The sequence below is a fragment of the Sturnira hondurensis genome, unplaced genomic scaffold (genome assembly GCF_014824575.4).
Source record: "Sturnira hondurensis isolate 20B ecotype Veracruz unplaced genomic scaffold, ASM1482457v3 Scaffold0000780, whole genome shotgun sequence".
Lineage (NCBI taxonomy): Eukaryota > Metazoa > Chordata > Mammalia > Chiroptera > Phyllostomidae > Sturnira > Sturnira hondurensis.
In genome coordinates this window covers 20,828,512-20,856,363 of record NW_028073411.1, presented here as the reverse complement: position 1 = coordinate 20,856,363, position 27,852 = coordinate 20,828,512, and the positions used below count along the sequence as shown (strand labels likewise).

The 27,852-nt window shown below is 66.3% G+C and overlaps 1 protein-coding gene across 2 annotated transcripts; it reads right to left on the bottom strand.

Annotated features, from left to right (window-relative positions):
• Positions 1-381: 381 nt before the first annotated feature.
• PLXNB2 (plexin B2) lies at positions 382-27,574 on the bottom strand. Of its 2 annotated transcripts, XM_037048984.1 has the most exons (38): positions 27,424-27,574; positions 16,625-16,676; positions 12,261-13,350; positions 11,822-12,004; positions 11,605-11,733; positions 10,968-11,068; positions 10,741-10,867; positions 10,257-10,410; positions 9,431-9,545; positions 9,239-9,347; positions 9,058-9,159; positions 8,598-8,687; positions 8,248-8,332; positions 7,993-8,153; positions 7,755-7,903; positions 7,537-7,645; positions 7,251-7,387; positions 6,889-7,059; positions 6,420-6,549; positions 6,081-6,308; positions 5,765-5,941; positions 5,504-5,643; positions 5,223-5,323; positions 4,899-5,128; positions 4,638-4,819; positions 4,265-4,331; positions 3,988-4,134; positions 3,560-3,716; positions 3,334-3,434; positions 3,162-3,246; positions 2,888-3,042; positions 2,610-2,770; positions 2,382-2,529; positions 1,882-1,946; positions 1,696-1,771; positions 1,339-1,413; positions 1,118-1,260; positions 382-932 (listed from the first exon to the last, which is right to left on the bottom strand). In XM_037048984.1, the coding sequence occupies exons 3-37, from the start codon at positions 13,335-13,337 to the stop codon at positions 1,156-1,158; spliced, it is 5,529 nt and encodes a 1,842-aa protein (XP_036904879.1). In that variant the 5' UTR covers positions 13,338-13,350; positions 16,625-16,676; positions 27,424-27,574; the 3' UTR covers positions 382-932; positions 1,118-1,155. The 2 variants fall into 2 exon arrangements, with proteins under 2 accessions (XP_036904879.1, XP_036904886.1); XM_037048991.1 differs by lacking the exon at positions 16,625-16,676.
• Between the last annotated feature and the right edge of the window lie 278 nt (positions 27,575-27,852).

The window sequence follows — 27,852 nt, the reverse complement described above, 5'->3', positions numbered from 1 at the left end:
AGGGGCTCAGCTCAAGAAGGGGGATGGGGATGTTGTGGCCATCAGGGTGTACCCAAGCCACTCCAGTCCCCTCACTGTCCCACCTCCCTGCACCCCCTGTCCCCAGAACCCCTTCCGGAATCACTTCCAGGCCTGACCTGCTCCAGCCCCTCTCCACACCTGAGGCCGTACCTCCCAGCCCCTGACCTCCCTCCGGGGTGGACCCCACTCAGCTCGTGGCTGTGGGGACAGTGGCCTCTGCGTGTGCACACCCCCACCCCCCACGGCCTGGCCCAGAGGGACTAGGGCGGTGAAGCCCACCAGCCCACCTGAGGGGTGAGATCTCCGGTCTGAGGGATGAACAGCATCTGGGCCGTGAGCAGGAAGAACCCAGCCAACCAGCAGAATGAAAAACACAGCTGTATTTGATTTACAATTAACAAGATTTACAAAAAGGGTGGGGGTGACCTAGCTGAGCTGCCAGCCCCCCAGACAGGGCAGAGCCTCCAGGACGGCCTGTCTGACAGGCTGAGGCCAGGCCCCCAAGTCTGCTGGGTCCCCTCTGGCCGCCTGGGCCCCGACGTCTGACATCCAGCGTGACCTTTGAGGTGAGGCCTGCAGCGCAGAGTCCGCCCAGGGCGCCATGGCCCCACAGAGCGGGCCAGGTGAGGTCAGAAAGGCATCGTACCGCTTTTCCCCTCCCGTCCGGGCAGGTGGGCAGTCTGGGCTCAAGGGCCTGGGGGCTGCAGGCACTCAGACCCCCCAAACAGGCCAAACCCAGGTGTCTGAGGCGGCTGCTGGTGCTCAGGGGGCTGAGGCCCGACTGCCCCTGGCGACACAGTGGCGCCGGGGGCTAAAGGCACATTTGCGAGGAGCTCAGGGGACTCCACTCGGAGACGGCGCCCAGTGCTGGTTCTTCAGGAGGAGCTGGTGCTGGAGGGCGCCGGGCACTGCTGCGCAGGGGAGAGACGCCACGTGGCTGCCGCCGACATGGAGGCGGGGTGCCCTCTGCACCCACGTACCCACATTCGCACGCCCTGCGGGGGCTCCTCCTCTGCCAGCGAGAGAGGAGGGCGGGGCCCACAACCCAGGTCTCGCTCCCCAGGGCCACCCAGTGCCGGCATCGAGCATCACCCACCTGTGCCCCAGCCGAGACCAGGTGGCGGAGCCCGGAGGTCAGAGGTCTGTGACCTTGTTCTCGAGTGCAGCCGCGATCTGCTGCAGGCGGAAGGCCAGCTGCATCTTCTGGGCAGCGGGGTCCTCCTCCAGGGCGTTGATGATCTGAGGGTGGCTGGTGTCAGATGCCAGGTGGGGAGGGGGCTGCCTGGCTCGGCCCCCCGGGGAGACGGGACCGCCTACCTCGTCGTAGTACTTCTGTGTGTACTGGTAGAGCTGGTGCAGGGCCACAAGGGTGTTCAGGGAGTCCGTGTGCGCCTGCGGAGGGGGCAGCGTGATCCAGGGCAAGGGAGGGCAGGAGGCTGTCCCCCAGCAGAGCAAGCAGTGGGCCATGACAGGGGTGCAGGCAGACACAGGGCCGCAGCCTCGAACTGACACGGCGCCCCATCCATGCCGCTGCACGGCAGCTGTGGCCAGAGCTGACCCCCCACTAAGTGCATGCGTGGCCACCTACAGGCATCAGCCCACTGGCCTCTCTGCTGAGGGCACGACACCCCTCTCCCTGCAACACAGTCTGCTGCCCGAGGGAGGGCCCCTCACCCGGGAAATCTCTGCCAAGTGCGTGTTCATGTCCTGGTCGCTGACTTGCACCATCTGCCTGATCCCCTTGTAGTAGCTGTGGGGAAAGGGCGGGTGCAGTGGGTCCCAGGGTCAAGCCCCAAAGCTGCCCAACAGGGTGCTCCTCCCGGGGCCCCGCCTGGTGGGGGTGGGGGTGGGGTCACTCACTCCTCCACCATCTTCTTATAGGTGGAGATCTCCTTGGCGTAGAGCAGCTTGTTGCTGGGCGAGTCCTGTGGAGTCAGAGCCAAGTGATGCCCAGGCCAGGGTGGGCTGCTGGGTGTCCCTACCCACGAACCCGGACGGAGCAGGGCTCCGGGGATCAGGAGAAGGAGGGCAGCACCCCGCCCCGCTGGACCTGACCGGATTGCCACGCTGCCCTCAGTTTTCATTTGTAGCAAAACTCAAATTTCCCTGCTGGTGTAAGAATACGGTCCTCACAGAGGGAGAAAAGGACAGGGGTCCCTGGCCACCATAGAGACCCTCCCAGGCTCTGTCCCCCTCACCCCATTTACCCTGCACCTGCCTTCTGAGCCCCAGATCCACATGCGTAAATCCACTCCCAGACGAAACCCCTGGCACGTCCCGGCACAGCCACGGCTCTCCCATGAGCTCGCCCCATGCGGGCCCTCCTGCCCCTGCCAGGCCACTGCCGTGGGGCCACTCACGCGGCTCAGCTTGTGCTCTGTGCGCGTGCAGGCGTCCATGAAGGTCTGGGCGATGACGGACAGCGAGGCGTCCACCACCTCGTGGACGTGCACGTCAAAGATGAAGTGGGGGTTCTTGAGGATGTTCACCCAGAACCGGAGTGGTAAACTGAGGCAGAGAGACAGCGGGTGAGGGGCCCCTGGGACCACATGGTGGGTGGGCAGGGGGTGGGACAGAGGGACTCCCACCTGTTGGTCTTCCAGATGTGGATGGTGTCCTCATCCTTGATGTCGTGCTTCTCCGCCTGCTCGTCCAGGAAGTCGAAGAAGTACTTCACGGCAGGCGGCACCGCGAGGCCGGGAGCCAGCACGCTGTGGAAGAAGTCGTCCACGAACTGCTGCAGTGTGCCCTGTGGGGGGAGGGGGAGGGTTCAGTGCTCTGCCCCCACCGCCTGCCCCGTGCGGGGAGGGGGTGCTCAGCGCTCTGCCCCTGCCTGCCGCCTGTTGCCTGCCCACCCTCTGCCCACCTTGACCGAGAGCAGGCGGGTCAGGTAGATCTCTGTGATGGCCTTGGTGCGCTCCTTCTCCTTCATGCTGCCGCGCTTGGACTTGCCCTCCTCCACTTCGTCCGTCGGCCGCACCAGGTGCCACACGCGGTTCTCGTCCTCCAGGAGGGCATGGCCTGTGGGAGGGCACACACTGAGGGTCGGCACCAGAGCATCAGCCCCCAGACAGCACGTCGAGGTGGACACGAGTCCACGCCGAGGGGCCAGACACAACAGGGGAGAGGAAGGGACTCACGCTCCCCGGGCAGGTCCTGCTGGCTGTCCTCAGGCTGCTGGGAGACCCCCACCTTGGACAGGATGAGAGTGGCTCCGTCCCGGACCTGGGGAACACGGCCAGGCTGTGAGGGCTGGCCTCACCCCGCAGCCCTCAGTCCACCGAGAGCCTGGCCCCGAGCCACCGCACTCACGTTGTAGTGCATGAGGGTGTTGATGCGCCTCCACCGGCCCTCCCGCTGGGACGTCAGGTCCAGGTCTGACAGGATCTGGGCGGTGGACCCAGGGCGCCACTCTGCGGGGCAACACAGCCAAGCTCCTGGGACCCAGCCACAGAGCGCCCGGCAGGGCTCCCGAGCCGCCCCCGACCCCACCCGCCCAACCAGCACAAGGAGTGGGGCACACAGGCCCTGCGCTCACCGAGGACCACACTGTCCGCCTTGGGCCAGCGGGAGCAAGGCTGCGTGCGGTACACCTGGTCGATGATCTTCTCCTTGACCTGGGAGATGGTGTCGCAGTTGAGGACCTTGACAGGGACGGCATCTACCCCTTCATCCTGGACAATCACGTTCACCGTCTGCAAGGGGACATGGAATGAAGGACCAGAGGCGGGCCTGGAGCTCCCCACACACACCCTGGCCAGCCTGGCCTCGCCTCGCCTCCCTGGAGGCCCTGGCTCAGCAGGTCGGAGCGGAGGCGCGGTGGGCACGCCCTCTCAGCAGGTAGCATGGGCTGCCGTGAGGGGTGTCGTGCCCTCAGCAGAGCCTGGCCCGACCCATGCAGGCAGCAGGTCCGGGGCACTGCCTGTGGGGCCTCCCGCCAGCACTGAACCAGGCAGCGGGGCTCACCAGGGGCGCATACTCCACGTCGTCTCCCAGCAGCCCTGTGTCGTTGAGGGTGTACTTGGCCTTTTTCTGCACAGCGTCCACCGGGCCCTTCTCTACCTGGTGCTTGATGGCCTTGAAGAGCTTGTATAGAGGTTCACCAGCGCTGTCCTGGAGCAACATGGGCTGCTCAGCCTCTGGTGGGGGGCTGACCATGCCCCCCAAGGTGCTTCTGGGTCACTGGCTTTGGGAAACACCCCCTGCCGAGCCCCGACCCCCAGGCCAGCCGCGTGGAGCCCACCTTGAGGTACTGGTACAGGCAAATAGACATCCAATTGGACAGCATTCTCTCCACCACTGTCTCAGACCTGGAGGTGCAGACAGGCCTGGCACTGAGAGACCCTGCAGTGCCCCTTGGTCCAGCTGGCTCTTTGAGCACCCAGAACAGCCTCCCTGGCCAGGCACCCAACAGGATGCCCACGCCCAGCTTCCAGTGACCAAGTGCCCAGCCCGCTTGCGTCGGCCCTGTCCAGGCATCCTACAGAGCGCTGATGCTGAGGGGGGCAGTCAGTGACCAGCGGGGATGCGACCCCTGCTGTCGCTCCTCCCCACGCATTGCACCCGTCTCTTTCAGCACACAAGGTGCTCTGCCTCCGCGCCCCGCCCCCACACACCTGCGCAGCATCAGCTTGGGGTTCTTGGCCACCACGTACTGCTCCATGAGCTCCAGGAAGAGCGTGCGCATGATGTCGGTGTAGTACTCCAGCTTCCCATGCAGGGCCACCGTCAGCAGCGACGCAAAGTACACCTTGGCGCGGGCCGAGAACTCCCGCTGGTTCTCCAGGGTGTGGATGAACTGCGGGGCGCCGCCCGTCAGCGCCCGTTTCCCAGCCAGCCCAGCCACTTGGCCCTGGCCACCCACCCCGCCCACTCACATTGATGAGGAAGGACTTGCTGTTGAGCAGGTTGGAAAACTGATAGAGGGCCTGCTCCACCACGGGCCGCCGGGACTCAGGGATGTCCAGCTTGCCCGTGATCATCACGTCCTTGTCGCCGTCCTTGGAGGGCAGGAAGAAGACTCGGTCGGTGTACGTCTTGTAGTCCAGCACGGGGATGCCTGCCTCGTGCACGTCGCTCGTCTGGTCCTCCATCTCAATCATCAGGTCTGGAGGGACAGCGCCGCTGACGCCTCGCCCTCTACTGCCGCTTCCCAGGCCCCCACTCGGGCGCCCCGCTCCCCGCGAGCCCCGCGGCCGCACCCGTGAACTCCTTTTTGCAGCGGTCACGCACGCTCTCCTCCAGGCCCTCTAGCTGGGACTTGATCTTCTCGTACTCGCGCTCTGCCTGCTGGCTCTTCCTCCTGCGCACACGGAGGTTCCTGAGGCTCCTGGGACCCGGCCTGCGCCCTCCCAGGGGCAGTGCTGGGGGCGTGGCCAGAGAGCGGGTGGGGGTGGGGGTGGGGGTGGGGGTGGGGGGGCGCGAGCAGGAGGCGCGTGGCCGCGGCTGTGGGGGCGGGACCGCGGCTGCAGGACTGGCTCACCAATAGCAGTAGACAAAGAGGGCGATGAGGACTCCCATGGGCAGTATGACCAGCGGCAGGATGACGCCAAGAGACACTTCGCTCGCACGGCTGTCATACTCCACGCGACCCAGGACCCACTCCCGAGAGCCAAACTTCACCTGCACGGAGGGGAGAGCTCAGCACAGCGCCAGGAGGCACAGCCCGGCCCCCCCCCCCCCCCCCCCCGGTCGGNGCCCGGCCCCCCCCCCCCCCACCAGCCCGGTCGGCTCCCGCACGTACGATGAACTCCGGCAGGTTGAGCGTGGTGTCTCGCTTCTGCCGCCGCTTGGGAGGCGGCTGCACCTCCGGCGGCTCACAGTACAGGTCGGTCTCGGTCAGCGTCTTCATGATGCAGCGCTCGGCACCCACGAAGGCCTCGGCCTCATGGAGCGTCATGGCCTTGTTCAGGTTGGTGCCCTGTGGTGGCGGGGTGGGGTCAACAGGACCAGGAAGGACACAGGTCCACCTGGACCAGCTCGGTCCACACCCTGGGCGGCCTCCCCACATGCGGCTGGCTGCTCAGGACCCTGAACCCGGGACTGCAGCCGGCTCTCACCTGGGCGTGGATGAGTTTGTTGACCTGCTTCTTGACGCCCCCTGTGAAGTTCTTGAAGGTGGGATCGGCCACGTACTCAAAGGCCCCGGCCTCAGTCCTGAGCAGGACGCGGTGACCGTCCATCTGAATGAGTACTGTGAGGTTGTAGGCCTCGGGCTCCTCAGGGACAGCCGGGGACAGGAACACAACCCAGGAGTCGTTGTAGAATTTGTACTCTGTGCCCACCACCTGCAGGTTGAGGTCGGGCTGTCAGGCCACTAGGCACAGGCCCCGTCCCTCCCCAGCTGGACCCCCGCAACCAGCTTTGGCTTTGAGTCCACCGCCTGCAGCAGCACTGACCGTCGTGGGTTCCAGGGGTCTGGCCTCCCGCTGATGCCGCCAGGGCTGCAGGGGCTCGGCTATGACCACCATGGAGAACTTCTGGATCAGGCTGAAGCCCTGCCCAGTCACATTGATGCTGCGGCCACCACTGCCAGGGAGGGGGGGGTAGTGCCTGAGTGAGCACAGCTGGTGCAAAGGGACCCAGCCAGCTCCAGCGCAGGCTCCCTGTGGGGCCAGCCCCCCACCCCACGTGGGCCACATGGAGGGTGGGATTGGAGTCCCCGACCCAACTCCTCCGGCTTTGGGTACCCGCACAGGTCTCCGAGCGTGTGGCTGCCACAGGGCAGGGAGTGATCGGAGCACCTGCCACCGACTGGGGCCGGGCGGCCTGCCTGCCAGGTTTTCCAACAGGGAGCTGATCTCGGAGTGCAGTGGGGTTTCCCAGAGGCTTCGAGAGGGGGCAAGGGCGGGATGGGGCGGGGCACACCTCACAAAGCTTCGCAGGGGCTCAAAGGCCCACAGTACTGGGTTCTCGCGGTAGGCAAAGGTGATTCCGGCGCTGGGCACCTCGGAGCCCCCATAGTAGATCTTCAGAGGCAGCTCCCCCAGGGTCGCCTGGGGGCCGGTGACACACTGGAGCTGCGCCCCAAACTGCGTCCTGGAGGTGCGGGTTGCCGGTCGGTCAGTGTCACCCACGTGCTGGGACCACCGAGCCCCGGACTAAGTCAGGGCTGGTTGGCCAGGATGGTGGCCCTGCCCCACAGGACGCACTTAGGGTCACGGCCAGTACACCCCCCTCCCAGGGACTGGGGCAGACCAGAGCTGCACTGGCCTGCAGGTGACACCCACACATTACAAGGGACGTTACTGATGGTCACCCGCACGTCTTCCTTGGAGCCTGTGTCCAGGCTGGTGCCGTTGATGGTCAGCGTGGTGCCGCCTGCCTGTGGCCCCTGCTTGGGCTCCACGCTGAGGGGCTGGGGCTCCTAGGGGAGGGGGGGGGCACTGGTGTTAGGGCTGGGGCAGCAGCCCCACTGCTGACCTTGACAGTCACCAAAAGGCAGCCAGGGCACAGCCCACCCATATCTGTCCCCACCGGCAAGACCCTCCTGGTCCTCGGGCACCAAGTACTTGCCTGGTAGGTGAACTGGACGTGTGGTGGCGAGCGGCCAAGCTTCCCGTTGACGTCCACCTCCACGCCCCCCGTGAGGGGTGCCCCTGCGGCCTCTACAGCACACACGATCCTGGTGGGCAGCAGACGGCAGGAGGACACGCCCTCAGGGCCTGCTCCTGGCTCCCCAGGGTGGGGACTGACCCGACCCACGGAGCCCAGGCCGTGGGCTGTCCACTCACCGGGTGGACACAGAGTACCGTTCCGGATCAAAGGCACAGTTCCGGCCAGCCACAGTGACCCTCTTGACGTCATCCGCTCTGACCCCCAGATTCGAACCGAAGATGGTGATGCGGATGCCACCACCCAGGGGGCCTGTCTCCGGTTGGATCTGAAATCGGCAGAGCCCAGCTGACCCAACGGGTGGGCCAGGCGCGGCTAGGGTCCCTCCCCTCCCCACTGGGCGGCCCCTGGGCTCACCCTGGTGACAACAGGCGGCGGGCACTCGGAGGTAGCGTTGCTGCACAGGGCCTCGTACACACACCCGCTCTGCCCGCCGCACCACACACACTTGTAGGCAGGGTCGGCAGCCAGGCACAGGCTGCAGTCGTTGCGGCCGAAGGAGCAGTTGTAGAGAGTCACTGTAGAAGGGGAGGGGTCAGCGGGGTCAGCGGGGCCACCCCCTCCCCGCCCAGCTTCCACGTGCCAACTGGCTCTGCCACCCAACCCGCCCACCTTGGAGCTTGCTGTCGATGTTTCTGTCATCGTCGGACTTGACGTACAGGTGCAAGGGCAGCGTCTCATTCCCGTCGTGGGACAGCTGGGGGGACATGCAGGGACACACGGCACTGTGCTGCCACCCGAGCACTAGAGGGTGGCCACGTGGTCCCCTCCTAGCTGAGGAGCAGCAGGGGAGGGCTTGGAGCCTCAGGAGACACCAGAGATCACTCTGCTTCCGAAAGACCAGGACATGGACATCCTGCCCAGCCAGCCACCCTGCTGTCTCTTCCCGGAGGTCACTGAGCTGCCCTTGGGGCCCACCCTAGGGGCCCAGCAGCCTCCTCTGCCCACCCTGGGAGCTGTACCTTTGGGGTCCGAAAGAAGAAGGTCCCTTTTTCCCGCCTGCTCACCGGCACCTCAAACTTGAGCAAGTCACTGCCCACGAGCAGGGAGCCCTGCAAGACCATGCAGTGAGGACATCTGGGAAAGGTCAGGCCTTCCTGCCCCACCGTTCACTGTCCACGCCCAGTCCATGCCCCACACCCCCTGGGCCAGCTAGGCACTCCCACCCCAGACCACCAGGACACTCCTGGACACAGCCCACCACGGTACTAGCGTGAGCGACCTGCTGCTCCCACGCAAAGTGGCACTCACTGCCCAGCCCCTCAGCCACCCGGCCCTGCCTCTTCTCCCCTGTGGGAGTTCTCAAAAGGCCTGCCAGAGAGTCCCCATGTGGCCCTGGACCTCTCGCCTCCTTCTGTTCCCAGCAAGGGGGCCCGAGCATCCCAGACACCGGTTTGTGGGGCAGCGCTGAGGAAGCCCCACCTGCACTGTGTGCAGGTTCTCGCCCTGGAAGGCCACCTCCGTCTCATGGTTCATGGGAATGACCAGTGGGTTGGGGTCCAGGAACTGGGGGCAGCTGTCCTCCTGTAGAGTGAGGCTGGTCAGGTGCCACCGGGCCTCGGCCAGGCAGCCAGGCTCCCCCAAGGCCCTCGTGGCCCCTCACCATGTGAGCGTGCACAACACCTTCCTCAGGGTTGCTCGAGGCCTCCTGACACTGGTGGGAGTGCAGGTCCCACTGGCAGGTCCAGCGGCTGCTGGCACAGGAGATGCACCTGGGGAGAGGGCAGCAGGGATTACGGGGCCTGTGGTGGGGGCAGGGTGGGGGGCACCGGGGGCAGGCAGGAGGGACACTCACGGCAGGTTCTCCGCCAGGCTCGTGGCCTCGTGGCAGTCATAGAAGGGGTACTGGTGGGAGGTGAGGAAGATGCCACTGTGCTGGAAGAGGAGCTGGATGTCCACGGCCACGTGGTCTGCAGGTGGCAGATGGGGAAGGTGTCAGGAGGGGGCCACAGAGCACAGAGAGTCTCCAGGGTGGTGGTGGTGGGGGGATGGGAGGGCCTGGAACTGTGCCTCTGCCAGCCTGGGTCCTCGTCGGGTCACAGCGCCCAACAGGCCATCACGCACAGAATCTGAGCTGGACAGTGCAGGGCCCCGGAGGGGAGGGGCTCCACTGACGTGCACCTGGTCCCACAGGCCTGCCAGCCACCGTCAGATGGTGGCTCAGGTATCAGCCCCCAGGGCGCTGCACCTTCCCTGCAGGGCTCCTCGGTGTCTGGGGCAGAGCGCCCGCCAGGTCCCCGCACGTCACTACATGGCCCCCACCTGCCCAGCAGACTCCCGTCACTGGCCCTGAAGGCTTAGGGGACAAAGGCTTGGCGCCTGCCCCGGCCCACTTACCCAGCCAGGCCACTGGGGGGGACAGCACTGAGGAGATTTGACAGGGAAGCACATGGAAGGGCTCAGGAGGCCCGAGGGAGGGGTGGGGTGCGACGGTGCACAGCCCGCAGGGCTCTGGGCACCCGGAGCCCCAACTGCCTGCAGGCCTCTGCCCTCCCTCCACCTCAGCCCGTGTCCCCCCCCACCCCGGGGACAGGGCCACAGGAGAGGTCAATGAATGGGTGAGGCACTCGACACCGCAGTAGAGGAAGGAGCAAGTGCCCAGGGTGGAGGCCAGGCCTCACCCTGGCCGGGGGGTGTGCTGGGAACGGCGCTTGGGGAGTTGCAGACCACAACGTCGCCCTTCACAAGGGCGGGGTGAGGCGGAGAGTCCCCGAAGCGGCACAGCAGCTTGTCCTCCTCGCTGAGGGCTGGGAGGGGGCTGACGGTCAGCTGCACCTGGGGGAGGCCATGCAGTCTATGCTGCCCAGTCCTGACCCCTGTGCCCAGCCTTGAGGGGGGAGGGGACCAGCACCAGCCCCGTGACGAGTTCTCCAGCAGGGCCCTGCTCATGTGCGAGCTGACCCCCGGAGGGGGCACCAGTACCTGACCCCGTCACCCCCACCTTCCCAGGACAGGGCACACAGGAGCTGGGAGACTCCCCGGCCTCAGGCTTAGCACCCGGAGCCCAGGCCAGGAGCGAGATGCTGTGGGGGGTCTCCTGCCCGTCCCAAGAGCTGGAGCCACAGCCCTCCTCCGCCCTACACCCCTCCACAGTCGGCCACGTACCTCCCCCTGGGCCCGCCGGCTCATGTTCTGTGGATGGGCCCCAGTGACGGTCACACAGGATTCCCCGCGGCTCCACAGCCAGTGTCCACTCTCGTTAGCCCGCAAGCACTCAGCCCTCCTGGTGCACCTGCAGGGGCGGAGGCAGCCTCAGCCCTGGCACCTGCCCGCCCCAGGGCGGGGCCACCCCTCATTCCAGGGTAGGCCAAGCCCCCAGCCCCGGTGCTCACCGGCCCTCCACGATGCACCAGCCGCAGTAGGGGTCTTGGGAGCCAAGGCACTGTGTGCAGTTTTCGTAGCTCAGACACTCCTGCACGGGAAGCCGGAACGCCTGGGGACAGTGGGGCAGTGAACAGGACCATAGTCATAGGGGCACCCTCGGGCCCCAGCCTTTCCTGGGGCCACTGGATTGACCCCTACCCGTATCCCTGAGCCTTTGTTAAAAGCCAACAAGGGCCCCGGGCAGCAGCTGTGCACCAGGCTCTGTGTGGCCCTGGCCCGGTGACTGTCTCTCCCAGGACCCATAGTGCTGGATCCCAGGAAGCTGTGGTGCCCAGGGTCCCGCCACTCTCCAGTCCAGGCCCTCTGACCCAAATCCCTGGGAGGTGCCCTTGGGTGCCGTGGTCCTCCTGAGGCAAGCCCAAAGGGCTCCTGCAGCAGCCTCCTGATAGGCTGCCCTGTGTCCCCACTGGTCAAGCTCACAGGGGCCGCATGAGGCCCGTGCTGCTCTGTCCACCCTTGAGAAAGCCCACTCAGAGCACTGCTCCCTCGCGCCCACCAGGGTGGGTCTGAGGCGGGACCAGAGACGCAGCACAGACAGAGGAGGAGCTAGCCAGCAAGCCGCTCCTCCAGGGCCCCAAGGCCCACCTTGTCCTGGGTCATGGCGTACAGACTGGCCTGGTCTGCAGACAGCACCAGGTCCTGCTTGATCCTCTTGTTGATCTCCACGGGGATGGAGCCGTACTCCACGAAGCTGCCATCCGGCGCCAGGTACACCTGTGGGCGTGAGGGCAGGGGCGTGAGGGCGGCGTTCACTCAAAGGCAGCCCCTCACGCTCCCGGCCTGCCCCCGCTCCAGGCCTCACCTTGAGGACTTGGCCGTCAGAGGTGCCCACGAAGGCGATGGTGTGGCCGTCCTCGGAGGTCACGGTCACGGCCGTCAGGTTCAAGCCTCCGCGCTGCAGCACAGCCGTGGCTGAGAGGCCCTCCCGGCTGCCCAGTGGGTAGGGCAGGTGCTCTGAGCCGCACGGGAAGCTCTGGCTGGCGTCCTGCGGACCGTGGCATCAAGAGTGGGCACAGACCCCTCCGACCTGCCGAGGCCTCTCCCCACCAGGGCTCCCAGCCCTTCTTGGCCCTGCCCACATCCCCAAGAGCAAGGGCCCTACAGGTGCGGACCCGACTACAGAGACACTGCCCACGTCCGCCCCCCACCTGGCCCTCACCCGCCAGCAAGGGCTGGGAGTTGCCAGCAGGCAGCAGCTACGTGCGGGCCCGTGCCCGCAGGGAACTGCTGAGGCCACGTACCGGACCATGGCCGCCACACTGGATGTCACCGTGGAAGGGCTTGTAGAAGGTGTCCCGGCTGGCCTTCGAGGGGGCCGTGTAGCAAGCATTGCGGTTGGCCTGCATCTTGGCATTGACCTCGGTCAGAGGGAACAGGCAGAGGCCTGCATGAGAACCCCCACCTTTCTGCTCTTCCCTGGTGAAGACGGCATAGAGCACCCTGCCGGCCTCCGATGTGGCCACAGAGGCTGCCAGGCAGGTGCTGAAGGCGGTGGCGGAGCCGTCCCCGGGGCTGAAGCACCGCAGGTCCATCTCCAGGTAGGAGTAGTAGTAGGGGTCATCCTTGCACACACGCGCTACCAGCGTCCGGTTCTGCGGCGGGTGCTTGTCGTGCTGGTTGAAGACGAAGAAGACATAGCGGCCGTCCTCGAAGGCGGCCACGAACTGCTGGGTGTTGCTGGACATGTACCCGGCCTTGTAGGTGGCCTGGTCACTGTAGGCCTCGAAGGCCTCCCGGGCCCCGGCCCGGTCCAGCAAGCGTGTGCTCACGATGACGCCGTTGTCGTGTGGCCCGTTGCCTTTGCCCACGAACAGCAGGCGCTCCAGGCCAGGGTGGGGGGCACTCACCAGCCCCACTGTGGCCACACTCTCGTCGTTGCTGGCCACGAAGGACCTCTCCCCGCTGCTGTCCTCGTAGAAGAGGCGCACGGAGATGTTGCTGAGGGAGCGCAGGGCGCAGATGCCCTTGAAGAGGCTGCCACACTCAATGAGGCGCTTCCCTGGCGGGTCCAGCAGGAGCAGCTGGTTGACGTTGTGGGTCATCACGGCCTCATGGCACTGGCTGGGCTCGATGGGCGGGGTGCACTTTTTGTTGTCCAGGGCCGGGCCCGTGGCCGCCTGCTGCTCCAGCTGCAGCTCAGCACTCAGCTGGTAGAGTGCGTTCACGGCCCCCAGGTACACCATGCCCGACGCCTCGTCCACGGCCAGGTGGTTCAGGTCCGTCTCGCTGCGGAAGAAGTCCAACTTCCGGGGCGGCTGCAGGCCCGCGCTCGCACCCGCCAGGCCCAGCAGGGTCAGGGCCCAGAGCGGCACTGCCATCACCCCCGGCACCCTGTGGGGAAAGGGGCGGGTCAGGGAGGCCCAGCCTGGCGGGTCCCCCCTCATGGGTCGCCCCAGATGCCCCCACTTCTGGACCCTACCTGCAGGACCAGAACGCAGGCCGGGGAGGCGCAAGGCCTCCCAGGGAGCCCCGAGTGCCCAGTCCCTTCCCTGCCTCCCACGTGTGGCCACACCCCCCCATCACCAAGGAGACCGTCCCCGGCCCTCCAGGAGGAGGCCACCAGGGATTGCACCCTGTGCTTCAGGTGCAGCTGTGGCCGCCCGGAGGACTGTGGCCTGGCGTCTACCTCCAGGTTCTCAAAGCACCAGCAGGCCCGCCTCCGAGGCAACAGAGCGCCTGCTCCAGAAGTCTCCCAGGCACACCCCACGCCCCGTGACCCCCGAGAGCTCCAGGTGGTCTGAGGGGCACCTTCCCCAGAGCATAAGCCCTATCAGAGGGCCAGGCTGACTGCCAGCCGTGGACATGCAAACAGGTAGACCTGCACCTGACTCTTGGCACCCGGAGCCATCTGGCAGGAAGCTCGGAGCAAACCGAAGCTGCAGCCTAAAGGGAGCTGAGACTCATTCATGCTTTCAACACACCCACCGGGGCCACTCGGCCACAGCCTGGCCCTGCTGCCCCTCCCCCCTCCCCCTGATGACCCAGCCAGGGTCTGCTGGGAGCAGCTGAACCTACGAGGCCTGCGACGGAAAACCCAAAGACCCCGGAGTCCGTGGTGGGGGCACCACCTGCAGGGCCAAGACTGTGTGAGGGCGTCTGCCTGAGCACCGTCCCCTTGCATGTGTTCAGGTCCCCAAGCGTGACCGTGTGAGAGGGATGAACTGCTGAGGCCCAGGCGGGCCTAAGAGTCCCCAAACTGGAGGATGGATCCCAGGGTCCACAAGTGGTCCCAAGCACACAAAATTCCCTCAACTCAGGTAGGGCCACCCTGCCCCTGGCCTCTTCTTCCACCTGGGGGCAGTCCCCCACGCCCTCACCCTCAGCACCCCACCTGTCCTGGCCAGAACCTCCTCACCAGCGCCCCCTGCTGCCCCCACAGGCTCCCCTCTCCTGGCACGAGCAGCAGCCCCAGGATGCCAGGCCTGACACCTAGGTCCTTGCACACACCATCATGAGCTCAGTGGAGGGTGAGGAGAGGCCCGGCCTGCACCTCCAGAGTAGCTAGTGCACCCCCTGCAGCAGCCTCAGACAGCACCCCTGGGCGCACCCCTTCCCTCCAGAAACAATTGCTCTTCTACCGCCCTTTGACAGCGCTGTCCCCGCCTGCGTCCATCCATCACCTCCAAAGGAAGCCAATGGGAACGCTCTGTGGCTGGGAGGTTTCCCTGGGGCACTGGCTCTGAGCAGAGCTGCGGTTGCTGGAAGGGACCCTGCGACTCACAGCAAGCCAACTTCCTTCTTTGCTTGGGCCTCTCTAGGAAGCCCCCGCAGCTGGGCAGCTCCCGCCTCTGCGCAGAGCCCCACACTGCCCTGGGGAGTGCAGTTCCTGCCCCATCGCTGGGAGAGGAGACGCACCCCGGCTAGCAGGAGGGTGGTCCAGGAGGGTACACGGCAGGGACCCGGGAAGGCGCCCGACTGCCTGCAGGCAGAGGCTGGGCAGGGAGAGGAGAAGGGGGCCCAAAGGAGGGCAGTCAGAGGAGGCGCCTGGGTGGGGAGGAGACGGTGGCTTTGCTCAGAGTCAGAACAATGTCACAAGCCCCTCAGGGCTGTGCAGCAGGATGGCCAGTCCTTCGGGAGGGGTCCCTGCCACTGGGACGCTCTCTGGGCTCGGATGCCTATCCAGGGGAGAGGACGGCGCAGTTGGGGAAATTCCCCGAGACGGGGGCTGGGAAGCCCGTGACTCAGACTCTGCGCACCACGGGGTGACCAGGAGCAGCCCTGGATTCAGGGCACCAGCGGGCAGTTCCTCGGTTGGCCTTCCCAAGGAAGGAGAAGGCCCGCCTCCCTCGCGTGCTCGCCTGGGTCCAAAGTCCACTCTGCGGCAGCAGGGTGCCGCCAGGTCCCTCGGCCTTTAGACTGGGCTGGCCCTCCCTGCCCGGCCCCACTCACCCGAGTGCCCCAGTCACAGTGGCGACCCTGGCCGCTTGGCTGCTGGCTGCGGTTCTGGCCCAGGGAGCCGGGAATGAATGGAATGTTCTCCCGGCCTGGGAGGGAGCTCTGGCGGCAGGGGCGGGGCAGGCGGTGGGGCGGAGCCAGACCTGCCAGAACCCGGCCACCCTGAGCAGTCTGGAAGGTCCCAAGGTCCCTCTGCTGGTCTGAAGTGCAGGGTCAGAATGTGAACCCAACGCCAACCAAGTGGGGGACCTCCGGGGGGCACCCACCTTTTGGAAGAGCTCTTGGCTCTGGCCCGGGCCTGCCCCAGCCTTGCCGGCCCACACAGCCGCAGCACTGCTGCGTGAAGAGAACGCTGAGGGCTTTCTCTGGCCAACGGTCCACTCACCCAAGGCCCCAGGGTTGGCCACCCTGTGTGCCCAGTGAGTACCTCCTGTGTGGCCAAGGAGCTGGCCCAGATGCCAACCCACTGCCCAGCACCGCCCCCCCGCCCCCGCAGCAGAACGGGGCCAAAGCCGGGCCCCCTGCCCCACGGACCCTCTGGGCTTCAGGCAGGAGGGCAGAGAGTGTCTCCAGCGCCCAGATGGGTGAGCCCAGGCCACTCAGGCTGGCAGGAGGGCCTTGCACTAGGGTCCCACTCTAGAGGCCGCGGCTGTCCTCCACTTCCTGAGCAAACAAAGCTTCAAGTGACCTGCCCGGCCAGGCCCAGGAGCAAAGGGTGACCTGCCAGCTAAGCTTCCTGCCGCTGGAGTTCCCGGAATGGACGCTTCCTATTTTGAAGGTGGCGGGACTTCTGCTTACCCGGTAGCGGGCAGCGGGGATTTCCTCAGGGGCGCCAGAGGACCGTCCGGAGGTGCACTTCCAAGAAGCCACACTGACGCCAGCCTGCTGCTGGCCCAGAAAGCGTCTGGACAGGCGCCCCTTCCCACCAAGCCCAAATTCCCAGCCCAGATGGCCCAGAACCCAGTGCTCCAGTGCCCAAACACCGCCCAGTCTCCCTGCAGAACCCTCCACCCAAGCAACACCTGGCTCAGGGAACTGGGGGCCTGGCAGTGGCCCCCACGGGCATGGCTCTTGGGTCGGAGCAGCCATGCCCACACGGGTCCTGGCAGGACCAGCGCCCCAACACCACGCAGCCCGGGAAAAGCACCCCCAGCTGCCCGTGTAGCTGTAGCCCCCACTGCCTCCCCGGTGGGGCCCAGCCCCCACTCACCACGCTCCAGCGGCCCAGCTCAGGTTCTGCTCCCTGCTGGCACCCAAATCCTCTAGGAAGCAAAGGAGAGACAGTGGTCTCACCGCAAGCCTGGCCTGCTTCCTCCTGCCTCCTCTGCTCCATGTTGGGGACCCCACCGGCCTGTGCCATCCTGGGGCAGGAGACCCTCCACCTCCTCTGCCTACTCCATGCCTCTAGAGCAGCACCCCACTGGGGTGCATACACCCCAACTCCAGAGGGCAAGCCTGACACTCTCTTCTCTCCTCTGCTCAAAAAAGCAGAAAAGGGGAAGCAACCCCTTGCTATTATTACCAGTCTATTGTCCCTTTCCGCCTTTTACAAGTAGGTACGTACAAGAATCTCTCAGATTAAAATAAAATTGCTTTTTAAAAAATGTGCACACCCATGACCCCTGCAATTCTGCTTACTAGCTGTGTGATCTTGGGCAAATTACTTAACTTCTCTGTGCCTCATTTCCCCATCTGTGAAATGGAGACAGTCACAGTGAGCTCCCCCAGGGGTTTGCAAGGACGAAAGGATTCATTCAGGAAAAGCCTCAGGAGAGCTTGTTACACTGTAGCACTGGGCAATGCTTGCTATTGTATCCTCTCCCGGATAAACACCCAAGTACACCCACAGGGAGGACCTGTCCAAGGATACTTCTCAGCCTGGTCTATGACACTGAAAGTCTGGCTACCACTCAGCATCCAAGCGAGGAGCGACGCTGGCGGGTGGTCCACACTGACCCCCACGGCGCCCAGGATGGCCGGGGCCCAGGATTCTCGGTGCGTCCACAGGTGTCTCTGCGGGCTCACAGGGGTCAGTTGTGGAGCTGCTCTAGAAGCTCCCTTCCTCCAAACAAAACAGTGGTGACGCCCGAGGGACAGGGAGGAGGAGCTGGGGCGGCAAAGTGACTTCGTTTGCCGCTTTCTGAAAATTTTAATAATGTATTCATTCATTACTTGACTAAGTAGAGAGACACTAATCAAGATTGTGCCCCCATCCCCTCCAGCTCTACTCTGCCTTGTGGGCCCTCAAGGACACGCCCCTCACCCCCGCAGCCTCCCCTGGCCTGTCGCAGCTCCCCACACCCAGGCTCAGCCACTACCCCCAATGTGGTGCCACCCCTCCGCCAGGCCCAGCCCCCACTGGCCTACACCCCCCAACACAGCCACCCTTCACCCCCCACCCACACCCTGGGGAGCAGCACTGGATCTGTGGCCGGGCCAGGGGGGCCAGAGGGGCCAGAGGGGCCAGAGGGGACAAGGAGGGCAGCGACAGCAGCACTTCTCTGCGGCAGGAAATCCCTTTGGTTTCCTCAGCCCCTGGCTGAGCAGGAGAGGGTTAACCTGGACAGAGGGTCCCAGGAGAGACCCCTGGAGCGGAGTGGAGGCTGAGAGTTGTCCTACTCCAGGCAGCCTTTGTGAAAGGAGCAGAGGCCTCTCCGTCGGCAACCTGGGGCCAAACCTGGGGCCAAACCGCAAGGCCTCGGGTCAGGAGGCTGGGGCCGGCCTGCCTGGGGCTGCGGCAGGAGCAGGTGGAGGCTGAGCTCCTTAGGTGCACGGCACTTGAAAGGCACAGGGCGAGCACAAAGGGGAGGTCAGGTCGGCCTGACCTGACCACTTCAAAGGGGAGGTCAGGTCGGCCTCCGCATGCCCCTGTACTTGTCCCCAGCCCTCCACTGGCCCATGACCTTGGCGGTGTGTCTACGGCAGGCAAGGCCAAAGGAGGCCAGTCTCTCCCAAAGGGTGTCACCCTGAGCCCTCACATGCCCCCCTCCCCCACCTGGGACCGGGCCAGGTTGGGCCCACTGCTCAGCCCTCCAACACCTAGCTCCTCCAGTCCACACCTCCCACAGACCGAACCCGGACCCCTCCCTCCTCAGCCCCGAATCCTGGGGCTGTCCTAACTCGAGGTGCATCGCTCTCAGTCCCGGGCCCCCGGCTCTCCCACCTTCTCCGTCCCCCACCAGGAGCCAGGCTTTGTCTCCAGCTCTCAAAAGGTCGCCCCAACCCCACCCCCCACAGCCCCACATGGGGGCCTCAGAGCAGAGCTCGCAGCCAGGCTCCTGGGTTCAAACCCCAGCTCTGTCATTTTCTACCTGGGTTCATGGGCTACCTGCCAGGCTAGGCTCTGCCCTGTCTCCCCTCGTGCAACCAGGGTCAGTGACAGCTCGGCCTCAACGAGCAGCCTCACGGCCCAAGGGACCCATGTGTGGAAATCCGAGTGGCAGTGTCCGCAGGGCAGGAGGCGTAGATGTCACTGTGTGGCTCCTTTGCTGTGTCTCCGGGGAAACCCCCACTCAGGCCCCAGAGCCTTCAGACTCTGGCCCCGTGGGCCCTGCAGATTGTCACTCATCCTTCTCGGTCTCTGGTTCTCACGACCGGCCCTTTGTGAGCAAGGTCTAAACCCCCGATCCAGCCCTTATGGGTCTGAGCCCCACCAACCACTTGGGAGACACGTAGGGGAGGCGACCAAGAGCACCTGAGTCCCCTGCACCTGGTCCCCAAACTCCACCCACACAGTGGCATGGACCCCCTGCCCAAGCCCTGGGGGGCAGGGCCTCTCCTCCGCAGCCCTGACCCGCTGGGGACCAGTAGGAGCCAGGGGCCAGTCGCTTAGGCCGCGGCTCCCTCCTCATGTCCCACCTTCCTCTAACCAGCAGCGGCCAGGCCCCTGGCATGGGACGGTCCTGCCCCCACCCCCACCCCCACCCCAACGGGCCAGGCTACACGGAGGTGCCCAGCGGGAAGGGCCGAGTCCTCACTCCAGACCAGGGTCCAGGGAGGCAGGCTGCCGGCGGCCCCCTTCCTCAGGTCTCCCCGCACCGGGAGGGCCGCTCCAGGGTCCAGGCTCCAGCCGGGGGTGCTTTCCACGCCACTATGTCCAAACACAGATGGCGCGATTTCCCAGCATCACAACCCAAACGGCGGCAAGCGGCAGGCCCGGGGAAGGAGGGCTCCAGCAGGGGCAGCCAGAGGCCACCGTGGGGACTCAGGACCAGCAGACAGGTGAAGGCTGGGCCAGGGAGGGGCGGGGGCAGGCAAGGGCAGCTACAGCATCCCCCCCCCCCGTGGTGTGTGTGTTTGGGGGCGCTCCCGGCACCTCGGCGGCCACTAAAGACCTGCGAGTGGGGGAGGGGCGAGGGGGCCAAGCCGGACAAGAAGGGTAGGGACGGGTGCTCCCCAGGAGGGCCCCGGGCCACCTGGCCCGGGCGGCGGAGCCCCAGGGAAGCGGGAGTCGCCCCTCCCCCGCGGAGCAGCTGGCAGCCTGGGGACCCGGCCTCAGTTCCCGCGACGAAAATGCAAATCTGCAATTAGCCAGGAGCGCAAAACAAATCGGAGGAGACAAAACAGCCCAGAGCCCACACCTCGGGCCTCGGCTGTTTTCCAAACCAGCGCCGGATGGGGGGGGTGAGGAGGGGGGCTATCTGCGCGAGTGGGGTCGTGGCCCGGGTCGCAGTTCAGCGCCGGAAGCCGCCCCCGCCAGGGAGGCCGGTCCTGCGCCCGGGTTCCCGACAGGCCGGGTGGCAGAACCCCTCCCGGCGCCGGCGCCACCAGACTCCCCGGGGAGCGACCCGGGGCCGCGGTGGCTCTCGGGGCGCCGCCCCCACCCGGCCGCACACTCGGAGGGGAGCACGTGGCCGCCGCGCGAGCCTCACCAGCGACCCCGGGACGCGCCGGACCTCCACTAAGAAGGAAGGCGCGGCGGCCACGTGGGCGCAGGGCACCAGCCCCGCACCGCGCTCACCTGGAGTCTGGCACCCGGGAGCGCCCGACAGCCATTACCTGCCTTACGCCTCTCGACTCCGCCCCTGGTCCCAGGGTCAGCCCCGGGGCTCGGCCCTCCACTGGGAGCCAATCGCGCACGACTCTGGCCCCAGCCGCCGCCTGCGGGACCCACAACCCAGGCCTGCGTGCGCGACCTGACCTACCCCGAGGAAGGCCAAGGTCTCCCCAACCACCACTCAGGAGCCGGGTGGGGCTGGGCGGGGCTCTAGGGATACTCTGACGTCTAGCCTGTGCCTCGCGCCAGCGCCACCAGAGCCTCCCACAGGACCCCTCCCAGGTGTAGGGTGTCACCGCCCCCTCCCACCAGCCTCGGTTGGGGAGGGCTGGTCAGCTTTCCCCTGCCGTCCAGGCTCTGGGTCCCAGCGTGAAAAGCCGCCCCAAGCGGGGGGCAGTGAGAAGGTCCCAGGCCTGAGACGGGGAGCGAGCGCGGAGACCCCGGCTCCTCCGACCCCAGCGCCAGCTGGGCCTGGGCCAGAAAGCCCCGCCCCTCCCAGCGCTGAGGTCCTGCCAGCGAGGATATTTGCTTTGAGCTCCCGCGCTCAGGTGTCTCCAAAGGAGTGGCCCTCCTTCTGTCTGTGACAGCTGCTGCCACCGTGACAACTGTGACCACCCAGACTGGGACCCGCGCTGCTAGCCACTGGGCCACTCTCCTGTCCCCATCGCTGCTTGACTGCGTGGCAAGGTGGCGTAGAAAAGCCTGGGAGGAGGTCTGAGTACATTGATCTGTCACTCAAGAATAACCCCGGGAGCCCCGCCCACCACCCCAGACTCTGCCTCCTCAGGACAAGGTGGGTTCCACAGACTCTGATGGCTGTCCCCCAAACACACTGGAGGCCCACCTCTCTCCTAACAGCCCCTGCCACCATTGTGTCCTACCTGGACACAGCATGGGCCCCCTCCTTGGTGTCCCTGCTCCACGTGGCCCTCCCCTGCCTGGGTCGGAACATTCTGCAGCTCAGAACCCCCCACCACTTCCCCATGAGCACGAGGGACACGAAGCTGGGGCCTGGTGACCTGTCCCATCCGCTCAGCCCAAAGTTTCCTCAGAACCTCCCGAGTGCCACCCAAGGTGCTGTGCCCTGGACAGGGACAGGAATGCAGCCCTCTGGTGTCCAGGAGCCCCTGAGGGGCCCCAGTAGCCGGAGGGGCCCGGGCACACAGCGGCGGCAGTTCGGACGGAGCAGCAGGTGGAAAGGATGAAACTCGGGAGCTGGCCCTGAGGCAGGTGTGCAGGGCTGGCCCTCCAGGCAGGACCTGGAGATGACCTCACCCACAGTCCTGTTTGATAGGGGCAGGAAGAGCGGGTGAGAGGACAGAAGGGGCCAGGTTTGGGCTGGCGCCAGAGCGGGGAGGGGCGGGCACCGCAGGCCATCCGCAGCAGGAACCAAGGCCTCCTCTGGCCACTGCTGGGGAAGAGGCCGCTCAGCCAGCTGCCCAGCCACAGAAGGGGCGGGGCGCCTGTGTGCCTAGCTGAGCGCCCCTACCCCCACATGCAAGCTGGGAGTCTGGGGGCAGTCCTGTGGGCAACTGGGGGCCCGACAACAGGCATGGACCATGGTGTCTGCCTCCCTGCCCGCTGGCCCCCACGCCACCTCGGAGTGGCCCACACTGGTCTCCTCCTTCTCAGGCTCACCTCCCAGCTGGCTGGGTGTTGCTTGCCAGGCAGCCTGAGGCTCCGGTGGCTGCAGCTGGCCCAGAACCAGCCCCCCCCCAAAGCCCCCTTCCTGGGCCTTGTGCAGGAGGCAGGGGTGGGCGTGAGGGGCTGACGGTTAAGGGCTCAAGCAAGTGAGGAGCGAACGAGGCCTGTAATCTCCCCGTCAGGCTGTCAGCACCTCAGCGGTCACCCCGGCCCCACCTCCTCCATCACAGCCGAACCCCACAATTAGCCTGGGGAACTGTGCCAAACTGGCATGCCAGCCCCCACTCACATCCTCGTGACCACACGTGTGCAGGCACACAGGTCTGTGATGGCAATGGGGGCCCTGCCCACCCCCCGAGAGTGTCCCCAGGGCAGAGAGCCAAGGGAAGGACCCCAGACCCAGGCACTTGGACTGTGGGAGGCTGTGGGCGGGAGGGGTTTAGGCAGTCCCAGTGCTGGGTCAGCCCAGGATGCCCAGGGGCCCCACCTGACAGAACTGTGCTGGGAGCGTGCTGGGAGCTGGCCTGGAGGGAGGGACCACGTGTGGGAACGGCGGGGGCAGAGGGAGAAGCACAGAGGACAGTGCCAGCCTCCTGTCAGGAGGATGCTGGGGACCTAGTGAGGTACTTGGGGTGCTGGGCAGGGTCTGGAGGCCTGGCTGGTGGGACAGTGGTCAGAGCCCCACACTTCGGGAGGTCAGAGACTAACATTTCCCAGCGAGGAAAGGCCCCAGCTCCGAGTGAAGAGGGGAAACGCCCCTTGGTGGGTTGTGGAGGAGGCAGAGAGCTCGGATTGCATGGGAGGAGCAGGAACCCTGCCTTCTCAAGGGGCACCCAGGAAGGAGCCCCAGCTCCCTGGGGTCAGGCCCTTCCCCTTCCCCATCCGGCGGGTCACTCAGCAATGAGCTGCCACACACAGGGGTGCAGCCAGAGGCCACCTCCAGGAAGGACCTGCTGGGCCTGGGAGACAGGCCTGCCCGGGCCTTCCCCAATTCCTGCTCCTGGGCCTCCCATCCCCAATCCTGACATCCTCTCCTGGGTCCTGAGGTGCCTGAGGGCAGCCCCCTAAATCAGGCTAGATGTCAAGATGGGGTGGGCAGGCCATGCCCCCAAGCCCCCAGGCCAAGCTGGGGAGCCTCTGCAGAGCTGAGGGGGAGCAGGGTCAAGCTGGGGCCCCGATTCTGAAGACACCCCGGGGTGGGGTGGGGGGCTAGAACCCACAAGGGCTGGAGCCTCATGCTTACCTCCCTGAGCTCGGCCTGCACTGCCCAGGTCGCCCCATCCCGCCATGGCTTCTGCCCCACCACCGCCACAGGCGCCTTGCATTCCAAGACACAGCCACGATCCCTGGCCCGTCGGGGCTGTTCCCCGGCCCCACCCAGCACCCCTTGCCCAGTACTCAAAGACCCAGGTGGGCACCAAGGCAGTCGTCCCTGCCCACCGTCACCCACACGGCCAGAGTGCTCCCAGGCTGTGACCTCTGGGTCAGCGTCGGCCAAGGGCTGCGCAGCAGGGTGTCTGGAGGAGGTGCCCCCAGCAAGGCCCCAGCCCCCAGGCCAGAGCGGAAGGCCAGCGGGCCAGCGGCACCCCTGCTGGGGAGCAGCCTCGCCAGCCTGCCGGCTCTGTTGACACAGGTGCCTCCTGCAAGGCGGACGTCAAACCCTTTTGCCGAGTTCTTCCTCTTCCTGAGGAGGGGCCCGGCTGGGGCCGAGGTCTACTTGCCACCATGCCTCTCAGCCGGCCCAGAGCTCTCGTGGGAACTGCCGAGGGGACCGCAGGTGGCACCCAGGAGTGTGGCCTCCACACCCAGAAGTGAAGTGTCCAGGGCGGGGCTGCTGGCAGAGCTGGGGTCAGAACCTAGACTGCTCCCCAAAGGGCCCCTGTCCTCCGGTCTCCAAGGCCCCCGCCCCGCCTGGGCCAGGACCCATCTGGCACCCAGATGGGGAACTGCCAGCCTTCAGAAGCTACACAATCTCAGGGGAGGAGGAGGGGGTGGGGGCGCCAAACTGGGCCCTGACACCCCAGGTCCCAGCCCAGCCCACTGGGTCCCAGGCACTGAGGTGGGCAGAAGCCACGGTGGGGGGGTGGAGGGCGGGCCGTGGTCGGTGAGCCATCTCTGGGTGGGAAGGGTGTCTGAGAGGGTGACAGGGAGGGTAGACAGAAATCCCAGCTCCAGGTCCAGGCCAGCCTGTGGGGTCACACCTGGGCCTGGGCAGACTTGCAGGTGTCCTCTGAGCAGCCTGGCTGCCAGGCCTGGCCAAGGCCACAGGGCTGATGAAGAGCACAGTAATGCCAGCCACGTTCGAGTGGGCCCTGGGGCAGACGGAACCACAGAGGCAGCCAGCCCAGCCCAGCCCTTCAGGTGCAGGAGAGGCGTGGGGAAGTGTGGGACAGCCGGAGGGGAGCCCGGGATACGGCTGGGTTCTTGCCTCAACAAACCCCCTCCCCGGGAGGGGAAGAAGCAGGAGCCTGTCTAGGATGTGAAACCACCATGGGGAAGAACTGGAGAGAAAAGGGAAGGAAAGGTGCCACCCTGCCCCCCACCCCTGCCCCGCTGCTCCCCTCGGCCAAAGACAGGCCACTGGTCCTACCTTCCCCAGCCCTGAGTCTGAGACCAAAGACAATTAGTTGGAGGCCCCACCCCAAACACAAATAGCCATTAGCCTAAGGGAGAGGGACTCTGCCCAGCCCCCACCCCCACCCCCCACTAGTGACTCAACCTGTTCACCCTGAACCTGCTGCCTCCACCTCACAGAGGCAGTTGAGGCTGGGAGATGCTCTGGCTTTGATGGGCCAGGCCTGGAGGACAGCCCCCTCTCCCCCGACCCCCACCACGGCCCCCGGCTTTCCTGGCATTAGTCCAAGGCAGCTCAGCAGGGAAGACAAGCTCATTCCCAGGCCAGGAGGCCAGGGGCCCTGGTGCTACAGCAAGAAGGTCTGAGGCAGGGCATGGATAAGAACCTCCCGCTCGCAGGAAGACAGCCCTGGTGGAAGAGGGCCTGGCCCCTCGGCCCCCCTTGTCAGGGCACCCCATGCCACACCTACGTCCCTGGAGACAACCACTGGCTGGGGCCCCGGGATCAGGCACGTGCTAGGCAGCAGGACCCCTTGATGCCTCCAGAATGGCCTAGGTCCTGGAACGGCTCCTGGGGGAGGGGGCTGTGCCATACGGACCCTCACCCGGCTGCCAGCCCACCCCAGTGCCTTCCAATCCCATCTCTTCTGCTCCACTGGCCTGGGCCAGGGGCCAGGCCCCTGGGCTTCCTGCACTCGGCCCAGCTTTCTGCTCTGACTCCCCCAAGGGATCCCTGCGGGGCTACCGGGACCCGGGGAGCCCACCCGGCAGAGCCTCATTAATGGTCTCAGTACCCTCGGCTGTGTCACCCGTGGAGCGGCCCCAAATCCAAGTGGGGCTGTACGAGGGGCGAGAGCTGGGCAGTCAGGGCAGCTTGGAACGAGGCTGTGCATGTTGGCCGCCAGTCAGTGGGTCGGTCAGGGGCAGGCGGATGGCCTGAGCTTTGGTGCCCACGGGAGACCCCAGTGCCCCACCCCGAGCAGCCTTAGTCACCTGTACCTGCTCCCTGTCATCTCTGGGAAGCACAGGGTGTGAGTAAATGACCACAGGTTTGGCCCTGCGCCCAGGTCAAGGCCATGGTTCCGAGGCCTCTGGGGATGAAGGGGGTCCTCCCACTGGCCCCTTGGCTAGGACCCAGGGCTCCTTCTGCCCCCCAGTCTCCCCCAAGCTGGCTCCACAGGCCTACTGGGGCCAACCTTGGGCTTTCTCCAACCCGAGGGTGACGCATCCCCTCCTACCCCGCCCCGCCTCGGACCGGTCTGAGCAGCCTCTGAAAGGGCCTGGGGGGAAGGGGGGAGCTGCCCAGACTCGCCGCCTCTTCCTCCTGAGGCTCTCGCCCCATGGCCCCGGAAGTGGGTCCCTCTCTCCCAGGCTGCAGCCTCCCCCCTTGGGTGGCTGGACACGGCTGGATAATCCAAAATAATTCCTTTTTGGCAGGCGGCCGGTGGGGGAGGGTGACTCGAATTCCAAACCCTGTTTTTCTCAGTAACTTCGCTCCCCTTCTGGGGCGAAGAACCCCTGGTCAGACCTCAGGCGTCCCCCCATCCTCAGACTGGGCCCCCAGTAAGTATGGTGGGAGGAGATGAGAGGCTCCGATCGGCTGAGCCCACCTGCTTGTGCTCAATCTTCTCTGGGAATTCCTCAAAGCTGTCATGCCACAAAAATACCCAGCAGGCTGGGCCTGGCCCCTGCTGACCCTACCCTTCCGGGACCGTCCCACCCTCTGTCCAACTCTCAGGCCTTCCGAAAGCTCCTCCTCCAAACTGGGGTAACATCTGGGCAAAGGGGTGGGCTGAGACCCCCACCTCTGGGACTGCAGGGGCTGAAGTTAGACAGGAGAGGGGACCTCCCCAGAGAGCCCCTCAAGCCCCAGAACATTCCACCAGCTTTCAGGCCCAGCCTCATCCTCAGTCCTGAACCCCACCAGGAGCCATGGTGGGCCCAGAGGGACCCCTTCACTCCTTTTCCAAGTTGCTGGGAAGAGGAGCCCTCTGGCAGGAAGCTGTGGGGCTCTTGAGGCCAGGGACCCCCCAAACCGGCACAGCCTGAGCACAGAGGGTGGAAAGGGCCTACCTTCCAGAGGCATGCAGAGGTGCAGGGCCCAAGCACTGCCCAGTTCTTCCCGGGCCGCAGCGTGTCCACCCACACACCACACCAACAAAACACAACAGGAACTGTCCAACCCGGCCCTGGGGAGAAACAGGCCCAGGGCCGGGCCTCTCCTGGTCCCAGCCCAGAGCCTTGCACCACTTTCCAGCCTGGACAGGCCCAGCCCAAGCCCTCCTCACAGAAAGTCCCAGGGAGCGTGGGGGCTACCCGGCCTGCCGACAGGTCCAGCCCCCGGGAAGAGCGGGGCTTGGCCACCCCGAAACCGCGGCTGGGTGGACGGGTGCGTGAGCTCGGGCACAACAGGGTGACCTCTGCCCTGGGCCAAGATCTCAGATCTCGGCGGCTGGAGACGGGGGCATGGGTGGGGAGGGAGCCTGGGGAATCAGAGCGGGAGCAAGACGCTCTAGAGAGACACAGGCGGCGGGAGGGGTCCCTGGGGACTCTCGGCTGAGCCAGACCCCCTCCCCCCGGCACCGCAGCCCTCGCCCTGGAAGACAGTGGGTCGGGAGCGGCCAGTCCCAGCCCCGACACATGGACGGGGCCAAGGCCCGAGTTACCCTCGGCGGAGTAGCAGCTGCCCCGCGTCCCCGCGCCCCGAGCGCAGCAGGCCGGGCGGAGCAGTGCTAATGGCGAAGCCCCCAGACCAGCGCGCCCGCCCCGCGGGCCCTGAACCGGGATCTCGGTACCTGCACGTCCTCCGCCAAGGCTCGATGGCGCCCAAGCGGCGATCCGCGCTGCGCTCCGGCCCGCGCGGCTGCCATGGAGACGGGCCTTTGTGTGGCCGAGGAGGGGCCGGAGCGCGCGGGAGCAGCGGCCCCGCCCCCAACGGGGGGCGGGCGGGGCGAGGGCGGGGGAATGAGGGGCGGGCTGGTTGCTCCCCGCGCGCCCCTCGCGCCCCAGACCCCAGTGGGGCGTCGCAGCACCAGATAGGTTCGGGCCCGTTCGGGCCCAGGTTCGCGTCAACGCAGCGAGCGCCTGTCGGCCTGACCCACACGCCGGGCGCGCCCGTGGTCACAGGGGAGCCCAGGCCTCGGCGCTGCGGGAGCGCGCCGGGCCAGAGCGGGGACCCGGCGCCCTCCCGGTTCTCTCGGAGCACCCCAACCCTCCGCCTAGGA

Excerpts from the sequence above, each read along its gene's own strand:
- PLXNB2 (XM_037048984.1), bottom strand. The coding sequence starts at position 13,337 with ATGGCAGTGCCGCTCTGGGCCCTGACCCTGCTGGGCCTGGCGGGTGCG. Across the intron at positions 10,868-10,967 it reads TGGTGCATCGTGGAGGGCCG|GTGCACCAGGAGGGCTGAGT; the intron begins GTGAGCACCGGG and ends CCGCCCCTGCAG. Across the intron at positions 10,411-10,740 it reads GCCGGCGGGCCCAGGGGGAG|GTGCAGCTGACCGTCAGCCC; the intron begins GTACGTGGCCGA and ends GGCCTCCCCCAG.